General features: G+C 42.5%; 1 protein-coding gene across 1 annotated transcript in view; it reads left to right on the top strand.

Moving 5' to 3' along the window:
• Positions 1 to 14,933, top strand: part of HELZ2 (helicase with zinc finger 2) — a 31,446-nt gene extending 16,513 nt beyond the window's left edge. The window contains exons 8-20 of the mRNA XM_075276900.1: positions 1,502 to 1,577; positions 2,529 to 5,916; positions 10,449 to 10,534; positions 10,663 to 10,794; positions 10,935 to 11,090; positions 11,274 to 11,415; positions 11,506 to 11,622; positions 11,884 to 12,076; positions 12,169 to 12,303; positions 12,938 to 13,153; positions 13,424 to 13,577; positions 13,658 to 13,825; positions 14,444 to 14,933. Coding sequence (XP_075133001.1) covers positions 1,502 to 1,577; positions 2,529 to 5,916; positions 10,449 to 10,534; positions 10,663 to 10,794; positions 10,935 to 11,090; positions 11,274 to 11,415; positions 11,506 to 11,622; positions 11,884 to 12,076; positions 12,169 to 12,303; positions 12,938 to 13,153; positions 13,424 to 13,577; positions 13,658 to 13,825; positions 14,444 to 14,562 — 5,082 coding nt within the window. The 3' untranslated portion in view covers positions 14,563 to 14,933. The remainder of the gene's footprint in view (positions 1 to 1,501; positions 1,578 to 2,528; positions 5,917 to 10,448; positions 10,535 to 10,662; positions 10,795 to 10,934; positions 11,091 to 11,273; positions 11,416 to 11,505; positions 11,623 to 11,883; positions 12,077 to 12,168; positions 12,304 to 12,937; positions 13,154 to 13,423; positions 13,578 to 13,657; positions 13,826 to 14,443) is intronic.
• Positions 14,934 to 21,911: the final 6,978 nt, after the last annotated feature.

Below are 21,911 nucleotides of genomic sequence, written 5' to 3'. Positions count from 1 at the left end.
TGTCACTGTCCAAATATTTCTGGCCCTAACTGTATATTCTACCGCCTCTTGTTAGGCTGTGGGTGACCTTAGGAAATATGGGGTCTTTGGCTTATCTTGGTTCGGATGAATCAACATCCTGAAAATTGATGTAGTCCCCCATTTCCTTTACCTTTTTCAGGTCCTGCCTGTCCGCGCCCCGCATTCTTTCTTTTCCTGCCTGTAGTCGGCATTTGTTTGTTTCACTGAGGCTTCTCCTGTAGCAGGTTGAGGTTCCACACACTTGTGCGTTGTAAATGTGATGGAGTTGGTTGATTCTTGGATCCCTACTTATATTATCAGTTCGCAGTCCTTTTGCGCCTCTTCGGCACTATACAAATCCAGAAAAAAATGGATGGATGGACAAACAATGGATCCCACCCCATTTTTGTCCAGAACATATTAGATACTCATCCCTTTCCAAACATTTTTTGTTTGTGTGGGACTCGGTAACCTGGAGTGGGCTGGTATCCAGGGTCCCTGATACCTTGAGCCCACTTCTCAACAACCCTTTGTTCCTGCCAAGTTGGCACCCTGGTTCCTATCCTGGACTGTCCATGACGAAGTTCAGTTGGGTCAGGCGGTTGGCTCAGAACCCCTCCAGGGTGAAGGGAGACCTCCTACGACACTTTCTCACGGCCGCCAGAGCAGTCATTCCAAGACACTGGTGTAGCTTGGTTGCTCTCATGCTGCCGAGTGGCTCCAGGAATTTATCTACATCTGTGCAATGGAGACCTTGATTGCAGAAGAACCACTGACTACTCCAAGCTCTCTGACGGTTGTGGATGCTGTTCCAGGAATCTGTGGACTTGTCTACCTTCTTCTTATTACTGTCCTGTACTGGCCTACTCTGACCCTGATGGTGCTCTGCCCTTTCCTATCCCCTCCTCCCGCCCGCTTCTGTCTCTTTCTTCTCCTGTCCTTTTGTTTGTTTGGTAATTCCCTCCTTACTTGTTTCTCTTTTTCCCTCTTTTTTCCAGCTGTTCCCTCACTTAGTGACCTGCTCGGGTCCTTGGTGGTGGCTGCTTGTCCTTATGGGCTGGCGTGTCCCCGCTGGGGCTCTTGCACTGGCCACTGAGCTGTACGACATGTTCCGTGGCAATATCTAGCCTACTTGTTTATTTCTGAGTTATATGCAGTCTAAGTTCACCTTGTGTGACCCCTGTCCTAGTTTAATGGCGACATTTATCCCCATTGTTCTTTACATGTAATTGGTGGCTTCTTGGTCTGTGGGTCATGTTGTTCATTTATTTTGTTTCCCCTACTTGTTTCTGTACTTATTGAAAAATCGCAATAAACTCTGATTAAACATAAATTCTTGTACATGTGAAGCAGTTTTATAGTAATATACTTAGATTTCAGTATATAGAGGGCAGTATTATAGTTCTATCTATTCTATTCTAGGCAATATTGTAGTATTTATATTCTTGCACATATATGGCTTTATTATAATAATTCTTTCTTTATTTGTTTTACTCTTCAGGTGCAGCTGATACGTCGGGAGCTGCGCAAAGTAAAGCTGTCTGATATCACAGTGACAAACTATGAAAACATCATTGGTACATCCTCCATATATCATAAAGTCGATGTTAGAGTATGCTCATACAGAGGAATGTCTGTAAAGAACAGCCCTAAGTTGCCTTCTATTTTCAATGGAAGGCAGCGAGAGACACTTTTTTAGTGCTCTTAAAAAGAAGCATCATGTATAATCTTGCCATGGTTTCATACCTGAAGTGCATGGCCTAACCCTGTTTATCCCCATTGTATTATGTCTGCAAAGCCCTGTCCGAAACCCAAGGCATAGCCTTAGATTTCTACCACAGATTCCAAGGGGATATTTTAGATTAGGATTTTGAAGTGGAAGACCTCCTCAAAAACCTCACCAAATTTCTCCATGTAAATATATCCATATGAAGTCCCTGTGAGGCTGCCTATCTTAGGCACTTTTAAAGCCTTTTTCCATATGGCATTCATAGAGTCACACATGATTAAAGGGTTACATTTATCCCAAGTCCTGACCCATAGAGCAGAGTTTATGGGAACAGCCAAGCAGTCCTGCTCTATGCTGTTCTTGTACCTCCCATAGAGGTAAATGAGAGCTACAGAAATAATATAGCATAGCTGAGCTACAATGTTTCCATATTTGCACTCTTATGGAAACAGCATAACACATTGTGCTGTTTCCATAGCTCCCCTTCAATTTAATGGGAGTCATGGGAACAGAATGGAGCAGCACCACTTCCATAAGTCTCACACTAGCGGTCAGAACTTAGGGGTAGTTATTCCCATCTTGGCAGCGATTTGCTGAGATAGGAGTAACCCTTTAAAGTATTGTGAACTTTATTCAGAAAATACCCTATTAAGATTTGAACCCAGAGCACAAGTAGCCATTGAGCTCCATATTGTATAATTTCTTAAACTATAGCTATTGTAATTTGTTACTTAAGATATGTTATAATTTATTAATATATTATCACGTTGCTAATCATGTTTGTCATTTTCCTATGCAGGTTGCGAGTACTTTGTCATCATTCTCAGCACTGTTCGGTCTGTGGACAGTCTGCCTGTCCATCCCTCATCAGCTTCCACTTTCAACTTAGACTTTTTTTGCGATCCACGAGTTCTGAACACTATCTTGACACGTGCTCGTGCCCAGGTCATTGTGGTTGGAGATGTAGTGGCCTTGTGTTCTTTTGGTGGGTGCAGTCGTATCTGGAGGAAGTACTTGAGAGAGTGTGTGGAGGCGAGAAGTGCAGTGCCAACAGACCTCAATGTGGAGGAGATAAAACATGTTGTATGTGAATTACAAGCTTGGAGGCAACAAGAAGAAGAAGATGCCAAAGAAGACAGTGACTCTTGGGCATCTGACTTAGATATAAATTCCGAAGATGCCATTCTTCAGGAGTTACTACAGAGCGAAAAGGAAACCTTTGTGTCTGTCACAGAGGAAGGAATACTGGAAATTAAACCAAATGGCAGTACTTGTAAAAAAAGAGACAGATATACCCACTTTTCTGTACATACCCTGGAGCAGTACCTGAAGTTGCAACCCAATACCTACAAAAAGTGTCAGCTGATAAAGGAAAATTTTGACCGAGGTTATGCTGTCACCCTTGAAGAAAATCCACCTCATCGCATACCTATCAATGGGCGACTCAACTGTGGTCTGGGATTTAGTGGAGATAAAGTGGTTGTCCAGTTGTTATCAAACACTAATCATGAAACTGGAAAAGTGGTCGGAATCTTAGAGGCAGGAGAAAAAAATCGGCGCTTCATATGTGTCATGGATTGTAAAGATCGCAATATTATGATTCCCATTGACAGATCAGTCACCAAGATTTTTTGTCCATGTTTTAAAGAAAAGCCAAACTATATTCCAATCCGTAAATTTAAAGGAAGACAGATCATTACAGAACGTTTGGAGAAATTGACAGAGGAAATGAAATGGAACCGACTGTTCTTGGTAGAGGTGGTTTGCTGGCGGGAGGGTTTCTACTTTCCCTTGGGCATTGTAAACCGCATTATACCTCCTGTGCTGAGTTTAGAACAAGGACTTAAAATATTAAAACTTGAATATGGTATTGAAAATGACAATAATTACCCTAAGGAGGTCATGGAAGAAATTGAAAGAATATCAAACTCCACCATAGCCCAGGACAGAAAGGACTGTAGAAGTATACTTACCTTCACTGTGGATCCCCCAAATGCCGCAGACTTGGATGATGCCATTTCTGTACAAGACCAAGGTGACTACTATGAGATTGGTGTCCATATCACCGACCTAGCTGCTGTGATTCCACAAGGTAGTGCTTTAGACAAGGAAGCCAGAAGACGAGGAGTCACCTTTTACTCTGCCACACATGATGTAGTCCATATGCTGCCTCTTAAGTTGTGTTCAGAACTATGCAGCCTCAAGCCAAATAGAGACCGGCTGGCAATATCTCTTTTTGTGAAAGTGAGGAAGGACAATGATGAAATGGTGGATGGCCGTTTTTGTCACTCTGTTATCTGTTCTAAGCGTCAGTTATCCTATGAAGAGGCCAATTCTATTCTGCAAGCAAAAAGTAGAGATCCTCCAACATTTAGCACAGTAGAAGGTTGTTTATGTATTGCTGGGCACTTTTCAGATGTTCATCGAAAGTCCCGTCTGGAGAAAATTTCCAATTACAAACAGCCTGATGAGGATTGTCCCCCGGGATCTCGTAAAGCTCAACGCATCATTGAGGAATTGATGATTATGTACAACAGCTGGGTGGCAGAGTATTTAACCAGCAAAGACAAATTGGTGAATATTATACCAGTACGATGCCAGGATGGGCCAAGCCTTTCAAAGATTGAAGAGCTAAAGACAAAGTTTCATCATCTTTTACCTTTATCTGCCTATTTGTCACACCATCTTCTTGATGTTCCTGAATTACCAAGTCCCTTATCTGAGCATAAAGTAAACATGCTGACCTCAGTGTGGAAACAGCTGCAAGATGCAAAAGAAAACCATGACCATGCAAGGATCACAGATCTGATAGCCACAGAAGATCTGCACCCTGAGCTCTGCTATGCTGTTCGAGAATTTAGAAGCCAACTAGGCCGTTCATTCTTCATCCGGTCAGGTTCGCTAAATGCCAATGGTCATTACTCCCTCCAGCTGTGTGCCTATACCTGGGCTTCTTCTCCTCTTCGACGTTACATAGACATTGTAGTACAGAGATTGCTTCGAGGAGATCTAAAGAGGTTGTCTGGGTCACACATTTCTCCTGAGGAGATGGACTCTGTCTGCTTAAATTTTGATTTAATGGTAAAAAGAGAGTCAAATTATGAGAAAAGAGGACGTGCATTTAAGTTGGCAGTTTCCTTCCATAAGGAAGTACAGAAAAAGCTGGCAGTGATTGTTAGTGCCGATGCCAGGCATAGAGGCATAAAAGTAGTTTTCCCACTCAATGGGGACTCCTTGTCAAGTCCAATGTTACTGGAGTATAGTGTTTTGCAGCCAATGGAGCAACCAGCACCTATAGAAAATGGTTCCAGTTTGTCTTGGAGGCGTAGGATGTATTCCTATAACACTTACCGGGAAAAGACTTTCAAAAACAGAATGCAGAAAAACATAATCTCTTTTAATCCTAGAGCTTGGCATGAAGCAATCACAGCAATAAATCGGGGGGAGCCAAAGCAGGCAATAAATGCTTTAAGTGATGGCATTGAAGCCTTTGACCCCATGAGTTTTGTACACCAAAGTCCATGTGGTCACTACATGGAATTAACACTCAATCTGCACCCTGGGGACTGTCTTCCTGTACAGTTGTGCAGTGCTCTTGATCGTGGGCTACCTCTGCCAAGTCCTCAGCTCTGTTCTCCAGCGCCAGGAATAGAGCTTTGCTTGGAGCATACATCGCGACCCATTGACTGCTTCTCCAGTCTGGCCAAACGAGCGCCTCTTAAACGATACCGAAACATTCAAGAATATCAGATGGTGTGGTTGCCCCTTTGCGACATGGAATCAGTGGCGTCAGCTGTGGCTGAAGGTGGAGGTATTCTCTTAAGAGATGTCCCTGTGAAGTGGAAGACAAACAGTGATAGCAAGAAAGCAGTGGGGTTGAAAGGATCCTTTAAACTGTCTTCTCATATAATTCAAGATTGTGACCTTGACATGGACTTTCGTAACTGCTTCCTTTGCATTCGGATGGAAGATGTAAAGAGGTGCCAAACCTCAGAGCCCTCAGAATATGACAGCTACACTTGGGTGGCACATGGCTTGACTAAAGCCAATAATAATGTTTCCAGAGAGCAAGGTGGCAAAGTGGCCTTCCATTTACACCAGGCTACAATGAAAGAAGTTCCTGAAGCAGTTTTAAATCCTCAAGCTACATTTACTTTGGAAATCATACCAAAGCTGCTACCAGACATGTAAGAAAAAAAAAAGATTGTTAGCAATTTCCTACTATGCCTGTTTAAGGAAAAGCTGGGTAACATGTAATCATGCAATCTTCCATCACAGATGTCTTAAAAGTCACCAATTTACAGATTGATACATATCTTGTACAGAACTGTACATCTTGTACAGGTGGTATTTCTCTCACAGTTGAGGGTTTGTCACAGTGTTGTCTAGTTTAGGCAATACTCCATGAGTCGTACAACAGGACTCTAGTGTAATATAGTTAAACTGAACAACTGATACATTGTAAGGCTAGGTTCACACGTACGTCGGCCTAAAGCGGTGTTTACACTGCTGCCGCTGTCCACCCCAGGGTTTCCGTCGTAGACCCCAGGGAAACTGGACAAGGCGCGGCTTGCCAGTAGTCAGCTTTAAACCCATTCATTTGAATGGTTTCTTAAAGTTGACCTCTGGTGTCTGTATGCGGCCTCTTCACCTGGAAACAGGTTTTTTTTTTGCGTGGACACAAAAGTCGTACATGCAGGACTTTGTGTCCATGCAAAAATAAAAACCGATTTCCAGGCGGAAAGGCCAGATATGAACACTGGTGGTCATGTTTAAAAACCCATTCAAATGAATGGGTTTTAAAGCTAACTACTGGCAAGCCGTCCCTTGTCTAGTTTCCCCGGGGTTTACGACGGAAAGCCCAGGGGGCGGACAGCAGTGTGAACGCTGCTTAAAACAGACCATAGACTGGAATAGGGTCCACCAGAACTTTTCTTTTTGCAGATCTTCAGCAGAATTCCGTACAGAGACACTGACACAAATGTGAACCTAGCCTAACAAACTATCCAGATAGGGAAAATGTCTGGGCTGGATACTATTGTAACAGATTCTCAGCTATGAGAGTTATTTGTCGAGAACTATTGAAACTAATGAAAGCAAGCAGAGAATTAACAAATACTAAACCTTGAGACAACCCTATTACAAAGTTGAAGAATTTTTTTGCTCCAAGATTATTTTAAGATAATGAACTCATTTAATTAATGTAGGCTGGAAAGCAAGGTCATAAATAATAACTATATACCGGAATAGGGCATACAAATTATAGTACAGGGATAACATACACAGTGATGTCACAGTACAGGTTTAATGAACACAGTTATATCACAATACAGGGAAAATGTACACAGTTATGCCACAGTATAGGGATAATGTGAAAATGTACACAATGTTGTCACTGTGTAGGGGTAATGTACACAATGATGTCACAGTACAGGAATAATGTACACAGTGATGTCACAATAGAGAAATAATGTACACAGTGATTTCACAGTTTTGAGATAATGTACATAGTGATGTCGCAGTACAGCAATAATATACACAATCATGTCAGAATACATAAATAATGAACACAATGATGTCACACAACAGGTGTAATATACACAGTGATGTCACAGTTTAGGATTAATGTACACAGTGATGTCACAGTGCAGAGATAATGTACACTATGGTGTCACAATACAGTGGTGAGGGTCATATAAAAACAATACTGGCAAGTGACATTGAAAAGCTGGCGAAAACTTGTTTGTGACTTTTTTTTATATGCCAAAAAATTGGTACAGATTCTTAAAGAAGACCTTCCTTGTTTTCTAAGATAAGACATGTTATATATGGTTACAAAGCTGACAATGTGCTGAATTCAGCACACTTTCATTTTGCAGGTATATGCCCTGATGCCAGAGATATTGGAGTTGTTAGTTTCAGCTACTGATATCATTGTAATGTCAAAGGGGCTGGCGTCACAGCCCAGCATCATCCCTGGGCAGTAAAGACTGTCCTCTTCACAGTACAAGGCTCTAGAAGTGTGCTGTCAGGGAAGTGTTCCCCACCACCCAGCAATAACATTTAGCTGGAAAGTCGGACCCTCTTACAGCGCAGTGATATCTGTAGACAAAACTAACAGCACCGTCAGCTTTACAATGGTATATACCTTGCCCTATCTTGGAAGACATGAAAGATCCTATTCAAAGAATCTACTCCAGTGATGTGACAGTATGAAGATAATATACAAACTGATGTACAGTACATGGATATTGCCTATTATAACACCACATCACTAAGGACTAATAGGGTAGATATATTATGCCTTTTATGAAAAAGATTTTCTGTTTTGCATTGCCCATGGACACTTTTCTGGAGGGGAGTGTGGCGAGGGACTTGGTGTAGTTATGATCATTTATTGGCCCATTGTACACTATGACATCACAGCATATGAAGGAAGTATATATAATAATGTCACATACAGGTGATATAATGTCTCAGTATAACACATTGGTGAGTCCAGAGCAAAGTTTCATAATCCCCCTTCTCCAACCTAAAACATACCTCCCAACGTTTCCAACCAAGTACCTTTGTGCCCCATCACAGTAATAGTGCCATTCAATGTATAACACATAGTGCTGATGGCTCCTTAGTTCCCACCACACATTATAATGTCCCCAAGTAGTCCCACATAGTATTATGCCCAGCACAATATGATTCCACCATAGTGGCCCCATATAGTCGCCTTAGTGGCATATAATGCCTCCTTGTGTTCCCTCACATGACCCCTACATCTTACAATCCCTTCAAGTGGCCCATTCTGGTGTGCTAGTGTACAAAGTAGGAAGCAATCTAAATATGTGTAAATTGGTAAATTGCCTGGCTGCTTTATAACAACATATATATATACAGTCCTATGAAAAAGTTTGGGCACCCCTATTAATCTTAATCATTTTTAGTTCTAAATATTTTGGTGTTTATAACAGCCATTTCAGTTTGATATATCTAATAACTGGTGGACACAGTAATATTTCAGGATTGAAATGAGGTTTATTGTACTAACAGAAAATGTGCAATATGCATTAAACCAAAATTTGACCGGTGCAAAAGTATGGGCACCTCAACAGAAAAGTGACATTAATATTTAGTAGATCCTCCTTTTGCAAAGATAACAGCCTCTAGTCGCTTCCTGTAGCTTTTAATCAGTTCCTGGATCCTGGATAAAGGTATTTTGGACAAACAATTCAAGTTCAGTTAAGTTAGATGGTCGCCGAGCATGGACAGCCCGCTTCAAATCATCCCACAGATGTTCAATGATATTCAGGTCTGGGGACTGGGATGGCCATTCCAGAACATTGTAATTGTTCCTCTGCATGAATGCCTGAGGATTTGGAGCCGTGTTTTGGATCATTGTCTTGCTGAAATATCCATCCCCGGCGTAACTTCAACTTTGTCACTGATTCTTGAACATTATTCTCAAGAATCTGCTGATACTGAGTGGAATCCATGCGACTCTCAACTTTAACAAGATTCCCGATGCCGGCATTGGCCACACAGCCCCAAAGCATGATGGAACCTCCACCAAATTTTACAGTGGGTAGCATGTGTTTTTCTTGGAATGCTGTTTCTTTTTGTATGCCATGCATAACGCCTTTTTTTATAACCAAACAACTCAATTTTTGTTTCCAAAATGAAGCTGCCTTGTCCAAATGTGCTTTTTCATACCTCAGGCAACTCTATTTGTGGCGTACGTGCAGAAACGGCTTCTTTCTCATCACTCTCCCATACAGCTTCTATTTGTGCAAAGTGCGCTGTATAGTTGACCGATGCACAGTGACACCATCTGCAGCAAGATGATGCTGCAGCTCTTTGGAGGTGGTCTGTGGATTGTCCTTGACTGTTCTCACCATTCTTCTTCTCTGCCTTTCTGATATTTTTCTTGGCCTGCCACTTCTGGGCTTAACAAGAACTGTCCCTGTGGTCTTCCATTTCCTTACTATGTTCCTCACAGTGGAAACTGACAGGTTAAATCTCTGAGACAACTTTTTGTATCCTTCCCCTGAACAACTATGTTGAACAATCTTTGTTTTCAGATCATTTGAGAGTTGTTTTGAGTAGCCCATGATGCCACTCTTCAGAGGAGATTCAAATAGGAGATCAACTTGCAATTGGCCACCTTAAATACCTTTTCTTATGATTGGATACATCTGGCTATGAAGTTCAAAGCTCACTGAGGTTACAAAACCAATTTTGTGCTTCAGTAAGTCAGTAAAAAGTAGTTAGGGGAATTCAAATCAATAAAATGATAAGGGTGCCTATACTTTTGCACCGGTCAAATTTTGGTTTAATGCATATTGCACATTTTCTGATAGTACAATAAACCTCATTTCAATCCTGAAATATTACTGTGTCCATCAGTTATTAGATATATCAAACTGAAATGGCTGTTGCAAACACCAAAATATTTAGAACAAAAAATGATTAAGATTAATAGGGGTGCCCAAACTTTTTCATAGGACTGTATATATCTAGAGATGAGCGAGTAGTATTCGATCGAATACCTCCCCTGCATAGTTATTGGTGTAAAGAAGCGCCAGGGAAGGTGGGGGGGCATCAAATTTCTACTCGTTTACTGCGTGCTTTTGGACGGAGTACACCAATAACTATGCAGGAGAGGTATTTGATCGAATACTACTCGCTCATCTCTCTCTATATAACTCATATGTGTTTATCCCATCAGACGGAAAGAGGAGGCCGTGAATCAACTAACAGGCGCCTCAGAGCTAGCAAAAAGTATTGTCCTGGGGAAGCACGTTCCAGATAAAGGTGTGTTGGTGTGAGGGGGACACGAGATCAGAATAGTGATGAATGTGTGATAGTGTGAATTGGATGACTGTGTGGGACTAGTGTGATGCATTTCACTTCATATGATTTTCTTATTTTCTGTATTGCAGATTTGAACATGAAATTCAAGACACAGAAATCCTTCACCGTCCCTGAGCTTTCTCGTGGTTTAAATGACAGTCAGACAGAAGCTATAAGCAAAGCCCTGATGCAGCCCTTCACTCTGATTCAGGGACCTCCTGGTAAGTGTATATAAGCCTATCATTTGTGGTACAGCTGCCTGGGTTACTGTATCTAACTAGTGTAAAACTGTTTGCTGAGCATTGTATCTAAACAATGCAAGGTGTATACAGATAACCTGAGCGCTCTAATGTTCTTTCAGGTACTGGGAAAACTATAGTTGGTGCTCATCTGGTTTACTGGTTCAACAAAGTGAATCAAGATCTAGAGCCAATGACCACCGATGAAGCAGAAATGAGCGGCAGACGGGTGCTCATGTATTGTGGCCCTTCCAATAAGTCTGTGGATGTCATAACTGGTAAGAGAAAGCAGCTTAAATACCACTTGGAGATGTTGCTCATAGTGACCACTCTGGTGTCATTTCCTTCTGATCTGAGCCGGTTGTTACAGCGACACTTTATGATTTGTCATTAATACAAATGATTAAAATATAAGTAACTGATGGAAAGTCAGGGTCCTCATGGTCTGCTTGTTATTATAGAAAAGCTCCTCCCCCTCCGTGGAAAGCTCCGCCTGTTGCGAGTGTATAGTGAGCAAATGGAGCTGTCTGAATTTCCATACCCTGGAAGCAACCTGAGATTATCGGGATACCTCCGGGAGGGTAAACCACTGGAGGGTCTCAGGTAATGTACCCTGAGAGTTTCTATCATTGTGCTGGTGGATAGTAGGGGGAATAGACTAAAACATTACTAATTCCATGTGAACTCTCATAGACCTATCACCTTACATCACGTGATCCGGCAGACCACAAACAAGTACTCTGGGAAAATTCGAGAAATGGATGCACGGATTCAAAGAGGGGAGGAAATGTCTGTGGAGGAAGTGGCTAAGTAAGAAGGGAGGGGGCTATCTTTATTTATCTATATTCATTTACATAGCCGATTCCTCCCATCTCTTCTTGCCGTATTCACCCCTTCAGTACTCACTTGTCTTTAGTTACTTATCCTTGTCCACTTGTCTGCGATCATATGTCCATGGCTCCTCCCCTTTTTACTCTTCTTCCCCCTTTATTAACCTGTTCATGACCCCTCACATTGCTCATACCTGCCCATAACGTCTCCTATTTGTATTCCCCTGTATTTTCCAAACAGTTACAAAAAACTACTGAGCGATGCTCGAAAACTGGAGCTTAACCGCCATGACATCATTCTGTGTACATGCATTACCTCTTCTAGCAAGGTCCTGACAGATTTGCCAGTGTCACAGGTTATTATAGATGAGAGTGGGATGTGCACTGAGCCAGAGGCGCTGGTTCCCATTGTAAGTCACAAGAATGTACAATCGGTAAGTCAATGTTTCAGATACTGTAACTATATTGTGTGCCAGCTGCCGCCCACCACTTTTGAGTCATATACTATGGTCTTTCTCTGTTACAGATTGTTCTGATAGGTGATCACCGCCAACTGCGTCCTGTGGTCAAGAATGATTTTTGCCGCACTCTGAAAGTGGATCATTCACTGTTTGAGAGATACCAGGAGAGGGCACTGTTGCTGGACACACAGTACCGCATGGTGAGTGGCTTGTTCCACGACTGCTGTGAAGGACAACAACAAAATACTTCTCTGGCTTCCTTTAAAAATGATAAAATTTACCTTTAGCCATCCCTGGGGGGCGCTTACTGCAAATAGTAAGCACTATCAGTAACAGCGCCACATAAGTTGACAGGTTGTGTGTGGTATTGTAACTTAGCTACATAGAGGTAAAATGGGCCTGAATTGGAGCATTACATACAACTTGTGGGCAGTTTTAGCACCGCTTTGCCTGGAAGCAGCCATGTTTTTCTAGTCCTGTAGTTTTAGCAGTGAGCTCCCTTTAGTGGTGGCTGCAGGTAAACATTATCATTTCTGTGAATTGGACCCTGCTCTGCTGAGCTGCTACAGTGGCTTTCTCTCTTGAGCACCCTGTATTAGATGGACATCCATTGATAGTTATCATTGTTAGCAATTCAGTAGAGGTTGAATGGTATCATTCTTTATGTAAATATTTCTGATATCCTTTTATAAAGATTTCAGATACTGATATTACTGGGAGTAGCTTTTACAATGTACAGTAGTTTTTCACATTGGCATTGAAAAGATGGTGGTGTACAGGATGGCTTATTGTTATTATCACAATATATACATCTCTTCTACTCTGTGTTTCTAGCATTCGGATATCTGTAAATTTCCGTCCAATGAGTTCTACAATGGTCGCTTACTTACCTCAGCCTCACTCAGACTACAACCCAGTTTTTTCCACTTTCAACACTGCTGCTGCCCCATACTGTTTGGGAAGGTAGAAGGACAAGAAGAGAGTCTGATTGTCACCAGTGAAGAAGGGAATATTAACTCAAAAGCAAACGTTAAAGAGGCAAAGGAGGCGGTATGTATAGATGCAGAAACCCCATCCCTTCACATTCCCCCAGTCACTATCCTCTCGCTGCCCCTTCCACATAGAGCATGATTTATGCCCATGAAGATGGATGGAGATATATGGTATAGATGTATATCTGTATAGGGTAAATTGATGAGTGCTATATATATATATATATATATATATATATATATATATATATAAAACCATCATTTTTACTGTAACTCTGAGGCCAGGTCTCCCTGATACTTACACTAATTTTGTCATGAACTTTCTCAGGTGCGTTTGGCAAAGCGTCTGGTCAGTTGTTCAGTTGACGCCAGAGATATCGCTATCCTGACTCCCTACAATGCCCAGGTGGCAGAGGTTACCAAGAGGCTGCAAGAGCAGGGATTGAAAGAGGTTACTGCCTGTACCATCATGAAAAGCCAAGGTTGCTATTAGCTGATTATTCTGGTATTATATTAATAGTCTTTTATAGCAGTCTTATGTATAACCATTCTCTATCTGCAGGAAGTGAATGGCGATATGTCATCTTTTCCACTGTTCGTTCGACTTCTGACGAGGAGCTGGAGTCCAGGCCTACGTACAGTTGGCTGCGGTACCATCTTGGCTTTCTTTCAGACCCAAACCAGATTAATGTTGCACTTACAAGAGCCAAGGAGGGACTGTGTGTTTTAGGTAAGGTCGTCGGTCTTTGCAGGAATGGTGAGAATCACATAGAATCACATAATATACAATGCAGAACCCATCTCTGATCATCCGGTATACAATGCAAAAACAATGTCTTATCACACTTCTGATCACCCGGTATTCAATGCAAAAACCATGTCTTACTACATTGTATATAATGCAAAACCCAAATCTGATCATTCAGTATATGATTCAGATTCCATTGTAATACTCAGTATACAGTGCAGAAATCATCTCTGAACATTCAGTATACAAGGTGGAACCCATCTCTGGTTACCGAGTATAAAATGCAGATTCAGTCTATGATCACCCAGCATATAATGCATAACCCATCTTTGATCATCCAGTATACAACACAGATTTCATATCTGATCACCAAGTATAAAGTGGAGACCCTCCATCTCTGATGACCCAATGCAGAACACATCTCTGATCACGCAGTATACAATGTAGAACACATCTCGTAATACTGTACGATGCAGAATCCATCTATGATCACTTGATATACTTTGCAAAAGCCATGTCCTGTCACACAGTATTTAATAGTATACAAAGCAGATCATTCTATGTCTTTTACTAACTATTTCATTACTTGTTTAATTGCAGGAAATCCTCTCCTGTTAAAGTGTTCATCCCTTTGGGATCGACTCCTACAGCACTACATGCAGAATAGGGCAGTTGCAGATTGTACTGAGATTAATGTCCTGGTTCCACGACGTCGCTGAATGTCCAGCGTATGGCTGAGAAATCATCACCGGGGGGAATCGCTGTATCATTAGGAATTACTACATTGCAGATAAGGTGGAATATCAAGGATAGATAGATTGTCTTAACATTATACTCAGGAATAGTGGAACATTCCAACCAGCAGCTGAATGAAAATAATTCTTGCACTTACATTAAATTCTGTCCATGAACCGCTCATGTATAACCTGCCGTATTAGCAAACAGAAAGGTAACTGAATGAGTGCAAGGATAGTAACATTTGACATCTGTATAAGTGACAGCTTGATACATGTGCAGACATATACAATATGAATTGGAGAGATTGATGTCGCCCTTCAGTGGTCATAACTGGAACTGCAGGTTTTTTTTTTGTGCTCAATTTACTTTTTTCTTATGATATAGCCCATATGTAAAACATTCTAGTACTAAAGTACTAAGTGATCACCAGCATATTCAGAACATGTATTTAAATACTAATAGATTGCTAGCTCCTAAGGTGTACATTATATTTTCAATCATATATAATGATAATATATAATATAATAATTTATAAACATAAAAGAATATGTATAATAGAAATTAATTTTATAATTAAAATGAGATTTCTTTTTATTTGTCTTTTAAAGGGGTAAATTGTTTTAAAGGAACAATTCGGGCAAAATTGTGGCCCAAGGGTTCAGGACTTGACACAAGTTTTCTATTTTTAGTGTTCTTTGAATTCTTGCACCATGTTCCTTCCCTTCAGGCTCTGTACTAAGCATAACGCAGTGTGGGGGGGGAATTATTGAGTGTGGCGTTCTGTTTGCCATTCTTAATCAGGTCTCTTATTAAGAGACAGTTTTTAATCTCTGGACTCCCTCATGTAGATTTTAGACCAGACAGTTCAATGCAAACACCTTTCATGACCAATGGAATACTTTTAATCTCAGGACTGCTATGCAATGATAGAAATTGTGACTAGTGCTTATGTAATTTAAAAAAAATAAAATAATATAATGAATAAAAAAATGTTCTAATTTCACCTTAGTGTGAATTAAATGTCTACCTTCTGTAGTATCTGTTGTCCTTTTTGCTTTTAGTGATATATGATGTTGTATAGATCATGAGCGACAAGTGGCACAAAGGTTTGCCTTTTGAGACTTGTTGTACCCGTACTTTGTATTTCTAAATATAGTAAATGGCAAAGGGGAAAAGTAGCCTTCATTAAAATTGTCAGCATGGTGGGAAAGTAGTTGGCACTGTTGTTTTGCAGCTTTGGGGTCCTGGGTTTGAATCTGACTGGGGGTAATATGTCAATGGGGTTTGTATATTCCCCCTATGTTCATGTGAGTTTCCACTCACATGCCAAAAGTATACTGATAGGTAAGTTGGCTTCCTATGAACAACTGTCGGGGATGAGCACCTGTATGGCTGCCATTGAATCCACACCTCTCCCTGAGCATTACAAACATTTGTCATTATAATAAAAAATCTTGTGTATACATCACCAAGTGTTCATGGTGCATACTCTGTGTAGTCCACTCTGTGTTTCTCCTATTCTACTATCTATAGACTATCAAGAAAAGGATTGTATAGAGGAGCATGGCCTGAACCTCTACTGAGTAGGATGCATGGTTCTGAAGCTTTGGCCCTGCACAGATACCAACGGACATGCGAGCCACAGCTTTCTGCAACATAGGGAAGTGATTGCTGAAGAAAACCCAATTTTGGACCCTCCTGCTGGGGGGCCAGATCACACAGAGTTCCATAGTGGAATTCTTAAACCCACCCGATTCCTCCTCAGCACCCTTCTCAAGGCGGTGGCCAACTTGGCTGAACCCCACACCTGCCTTGCCGTCCTCCATCAGCCTGCAACACCTCTCCTATGCTCCCCCGTGCACTGAACTCCTCTCCACTTCCACAACGGTCCCAATCCTCCCCACCATTATCTGTGGACCACAGAAGGCAGCCACCGACGATGCCTTCTGAATATGCTGGCCCTTCCATACAGATGCCTTTGTTATCTTCCCTAAAGGCTTATACAGGCCCCAGATGTGGTGGACTCTCACTACAGACCTCATCTACCTTTAGGTTGATCCTGGTTACCCCAAAACTTTGCCAACTCCTCCTCACCCCCACCTCCTGCTGGGCCCCTACAACCATCTACACCTGGCAAATGGTCAGAGAAGGAAAACCTCAGGACTACTACCAGTATGTCCCCTAAGCAACCTCAGGGCTTGAAGATCTAGGCTCTCCACTTTTAGAGTCCAACACAGTGGCTGCGAAGATGCCCTCTGCACAGGCACTAACATATTGGTCAGACGTTTTGGTTCAACTCCTGAGGAAACAAGTTTTTCAGTCCCTTGTTGCAAAAGTCACAGACACATGCCGCACTGAAATATCAGAAATGCGGACGGACCTCCGTCATATTATATCCAGAGTTCAAACTTTGGAGGAAGACCATGAGGCAACAAGGGCCTATATTTCTCAGTTACAATTTACTGTCCTCTCCCAATGCACTGTGGTCAGAAGCGTTCACCGCCACCTTGAAGACCTTAACAACCGAGGTAGTCACAATAACATTACAGTCATTTCTCCCTGAGGCTACCCATGAGGAAGACCTTCACGATACACTTGAAACTATTTCCAACCTCTTCCTCTGTAAACGCCCTTCTTATAGAGTAAGACTGGATAGGGCACATAGGGCTCTATGCCCAAAGGGCATGGGGGCAACTCCTCGATATATATCATTTTCTGCGCCTACAACTTTGCCTTAAAGGAAGCTATCATGGCTAAAGTGAGACAATCTAAAGACTTTAAATTTGATGGAGCTAAAATACAACTGTACCAGGAGCTCTCCAAGGTCACGCTCCAGAAGAGATGTCATCTCTGCTCCCTCCTCCAGCTTCTGAGAGACCACCAGCTTCCCTGTACATGGGGGTTTCCCTTTGCTCTGACTGCTTGACAAGATGACTGCTCTGCTACCGCGTAAACATTTGAGAACTTGTGCCCCTTTTGCAAGACCCTGGGGATCTGATTGGAAACTTAGCTCTCCTCCTACACCACCGCCTCCACTATGGCAGCTGAATCTTCCACTGCTGTCTGCACGGAAGCCTCAGGTGGATTCCTCTGCCCCATGACTTTTCTTTTCTCCCCTCAGGTCCTCATTCCTCTACATGCTGTGATTACCTCATATTGATTGCAGTTTCCGCAGGTCCCCTGTTATGTAACTACTGTACTATTGGGAACATTATGCATGACGGGATAACACCCACCTGGTATCTAATTGCAGTTTTCCCCTATACCTAAGCCTGTACGCAGTGGCGGAACAATTGTGGTCACAGGGAGTGTGACTGCGACTGGGCCTGAAGGATTACGGAGCCTGCGGCGAGCTGGAAATGGCAGGGGCCCTGGACCAACATGATAGGGGTCGGGGAAAGCCTTGTTCCCCAACCGCTATACATATTGTTAATGGAAAAGAGCCTGAATGGGCCCCTTTCCATTAAAAGCCAGACCAGGGGAGGTGTATAAAAATAAAAAAAATACTTATACTTACCTGTCCTGGGCTGAGCATTCGCACCGCTCTTCCTGTGGTAGATGCTAAATCCTAGTGGGCTAAAGGACCTCAGATGATATCCTAACCATGTGATCAGACTCTCATGTGGGCAGAGGTATTCTGGATTGTACAAGACAGTATGGTGTTACACAGGAAGAGGAAACTGCTGGGAATGGAAGCTGATGGAAAGTAAGGAGGAGAGAAGAGAACATATGTGAGCAAGGGGAGGATATGGGGGTGCAGGCTGCGTGTGAGCAAGAGTGGGGAATGGGGATGCAGGCTGTTGTGAGCAAGAGGGGGAATGGGGATGCAGGCTGTTGTGAGCAAGAGGGGGAATGGAGGTGTAGGCTGTGTGTGGACAAGAGGGGTATATTGGGGTGTAGGCTGTGTGTGAGCTAGAGGAAGGAATGGGGGTTCAGGCTCTGGGGGGCACTATGAGCACATAATTCTGTGTGGGGCCACTGTGAAGCATATAATACTGTGTGGGGGCTACAGTGGAGCATGTAATACTGTTTGGGGGCCACTATGGAGCACATAATACTGTTTGGGGTTTGAGGGCCACTGAGGAGCTTGTAATACTGTGTGGGGTCCACTGCAGAGCATGTAATACTATTCCAGTATTGTTTACATGCCGGGTGCTGTGCTACTCACTCACTGTATTCTTGATAACTACAGTTGTAGGTACTAAAGCTGAACCCCTTTCACGTATCTGAGATATCACTTCAGTGCCCATAACTGCCACTATCAAGAATTCACTCTAGGTAGGGGGTAGGGTGCCCTGGACAAAAGTCTGCACCCGGCCTCACAAGCTACACCACTGCCTGTAAGGCTTCTCCATGACCTGCCCGCGCTCCAGTTCATGGTCGCACAATCCCATTCAGGGCCTTGACCAGCTGTGTTTCCCCTTATGGATACACTTGGTCCTTGTTGGGTTTCTATCTCCGACTCTTCTCACCTGCGCCCTGCCAAGAAATTTAGTCTTTCTAATTCCCTTGGTTGTGGGCGCTGTAGCCCCACTCATGCTATGGTTTGCTGTGTTTTCTGTTTCCCCCAGCCCATGTTTGTTGCCCCTGTCTCGCCTTTCCTTTCTTTCTTCCCTCTTGCTTTTTCCTCCTAGGATCACAGTGTGGTTGCTGCTCCTCGTCTACATGACCTTACATTTGCATTTTCTCTATTTTTGCCTCCCAATTGTTAAGTGTGTAACTTTGAATGTAAAAGGGGTTGTCTGGGATAAATCAATATTTTAATGACTAACCCCCCCCCTCCAAATTTCTAATTTACATAGTTTATCAATACTCCTTTGTTGTTCTGTAATATATGTACGTATATTCAATTTTTGCCTTTCCACTGACATTGCAAGGACTTGCACATTTCGAGAATAAAGGTCTCTCTAGAGGGATCTAACCAATTTGACATTGCACAGGAATCTTTATTATTGAAGATCTGAAACAATGTTGGAAGGTAAAGGCTATTTTCATTACATGTGGTTTACATGAATTGCGGAGATTAGAGAAAGGGGTCTCTGTTTTACCAATCTCTCCGTTCCAGTGATTAGCGGAGTTCCTATTTGTTGGAGCCCCACTGATCACTAAATCATGGCGCACAGTAAGTCTAGACCTCTAAATAAACAGCAGCTTTGAGTTGTCCGTCTGTCCAGCAGGTGTCAGCAGAGTTCTAGTAGTGTTAGCTCTGTAAGTGGGTCAGCGCGCCAGCTCTGAGGCTCTATGTGACAGCAGGGCAGTGTGAGGTTTAAATTTAGGAATGTATGTGGGTCAGTGTGCCATGTGAGGCCAGGTTTGGCTGTTTACACAGCTCTTTCATGGTGGCTGCACATTTGGGTTTTATCTTTTCCACAGACTGCACAGGACAGACAGTACCTGACTCGGCGCCAGGGATGATCTAGGTTCCATTAGGAAAAGATCACAACCCTCCACCAAGTGCCCCCACCACTGCTAAACCCTAAATCCCAATCAATTTAATGTGTCCTCGCAGAAGGTTCATGCCAGACTCAACAAACTCACAATACCCCAGGACAGCACTCGGTATTCTGCTGCTCACTGTATGCATACATTATATGACTAGTCATTCTAAATTACAGCCAATATTATACTTCAGAGCAGCACTCACTATTCTGCTATTGGAGTCACTGAGGGGATTTACTAATCTGTAGTTTTCTGGCGTAGATGATATGGCACATGACTCTCCTTTGGCACCTAAGATGGTGATCACCTGAAGCAAATAGTGTTTTCCCTTATAAATCAGGGCATCCGTTGCTGAGATAGCACCATTTTTGTCATTATGTAAATGAACTGGGAACAATGAAGCACCCTCATTGCTCCAAAGAGCTCATTTGCATATTGACAATAATATTTTGGCAACGGAGGCACTGATTCATAAGGGAAAACACAAGCACTGATTCAGGTGACCCTAACCTAATCTGTGAGGCTTCATTAACATGCTGGTTTCTGGTCACAGAGTCCCTTTAACCATAGTTACCAATACTTTTGGGGAATGGGCGCAGCCAACCATAAAGGGGCAGGGTTTGGGTATATTGAACCCCCAAATTGCGTGGTTTATGGAGGACTTTCTTGGGTGTAAAGGGTGTTCCCAGTCAAGTTGTGGACAGGGTCTTGGGTAAAGTCTCCTGGAATTTTCTTGGCAACTATGCCTTTAACCTGATACCTGAGATGGCCACTCCAGAACTTTCACTTTCTACTGCTGTAGCCAATGACAGGGCGACTTGGCCTTGTGTTTTGGATCTTTGTCTTGGAACGTCCAAGTACGTCCCATGCGCAGCTTCCTGGCTGATGAGTACAAATTTGCCTCCAGTATTTGCTGATAACGTGCTGCATTCATCTTTCCTTCTACTTTGACCAAGTTTCCTGAGCCTTTCAAGCTCACACATCCCCCACATCATCAGTGATCCACCTCCATACTTTACACTAGGAATGGTGTTCCTTTCATCATAGGCCTTGTTGACACCTCTCCAAATGTAACGTTTATGGTTGTGGCCAAAAAGTTTGATTTTTGTCTCATCGCTCCAAATTACCTTGTTCCAGAAGATTTGAGGCTTGTCTCTGTGCTGTTTGGCGTATTGAAGGCGAGATTCTTTGTGGCATTTGCGCAGTAATGGCTTTCTTCTGGCACCCTGACCATGCAGCCCATTTTTCTTCAAGTGCCTCATTATTGTGCATCTTAAAACCGCCGCACCGATAGTTTTCAGAGAGACCTGGATTTCAGCCGATGTTATGTGTGGGATTTGCTTTGCATCCTGAGCAACTTTCCGGGCAGTTGTGGCCGAAATTTTGGTTGGTCTACCTAACTGTGATTTTTACAAAGCCCGTGAGTTTCCATTTATCACAGTTTGATCACTGCTGACTAACATTAGCAATTCCTTGGATATCTTTTTGTATCCCTTTCTTGTTTTATACAGTTCAACTACCTTTTCCCGTAGATCCGTGGACAACTGTCAACTTCTGAACGTGTTATCAGTGCAAAATCACCAGGGTATGAGAACTTTTGAACAGGGCAATTTTGATGTTTTTGGTTGTCCTTATGATTTAAAAAGAGAAAACACAGAAGTTTGACAATAAATGGCTTTACCCAACCACTAACCATGAGTGGAGGAAAAGGTTTTATGTTATCATTCATATTCTCTGAAAAAAGGCCAAAAAAACCAACAAGTAGGCCAGGGTATGAAAACTTTTTAGCACAACTGTATATCTTTGGGCTCTGTTGCATGTCTGAGGAGGAACACACAGATCAGATGATGGCAAGTTCTTTGTCAGGCTAGTGATAGTGATGTCACATAAT

This window comes from Leptodactylus fuscus, chromosome 6, assembly GCF_031893055.1.
Source record: "Leptodactylus fuscus isolate aLepFus1 chromosome 6, aLepFus1.hap2, whole genome shotgun sequence".
Lineage (NCBI taxonomy): Eukaryota > Metazoa > Chordata > Amphibia > Anura > Leptodactylidae > Leptodactylus > Leptodactylus fuscus.
This window is presented reverse-complemented; position numbering and strand designations above follow the sequence as displayed.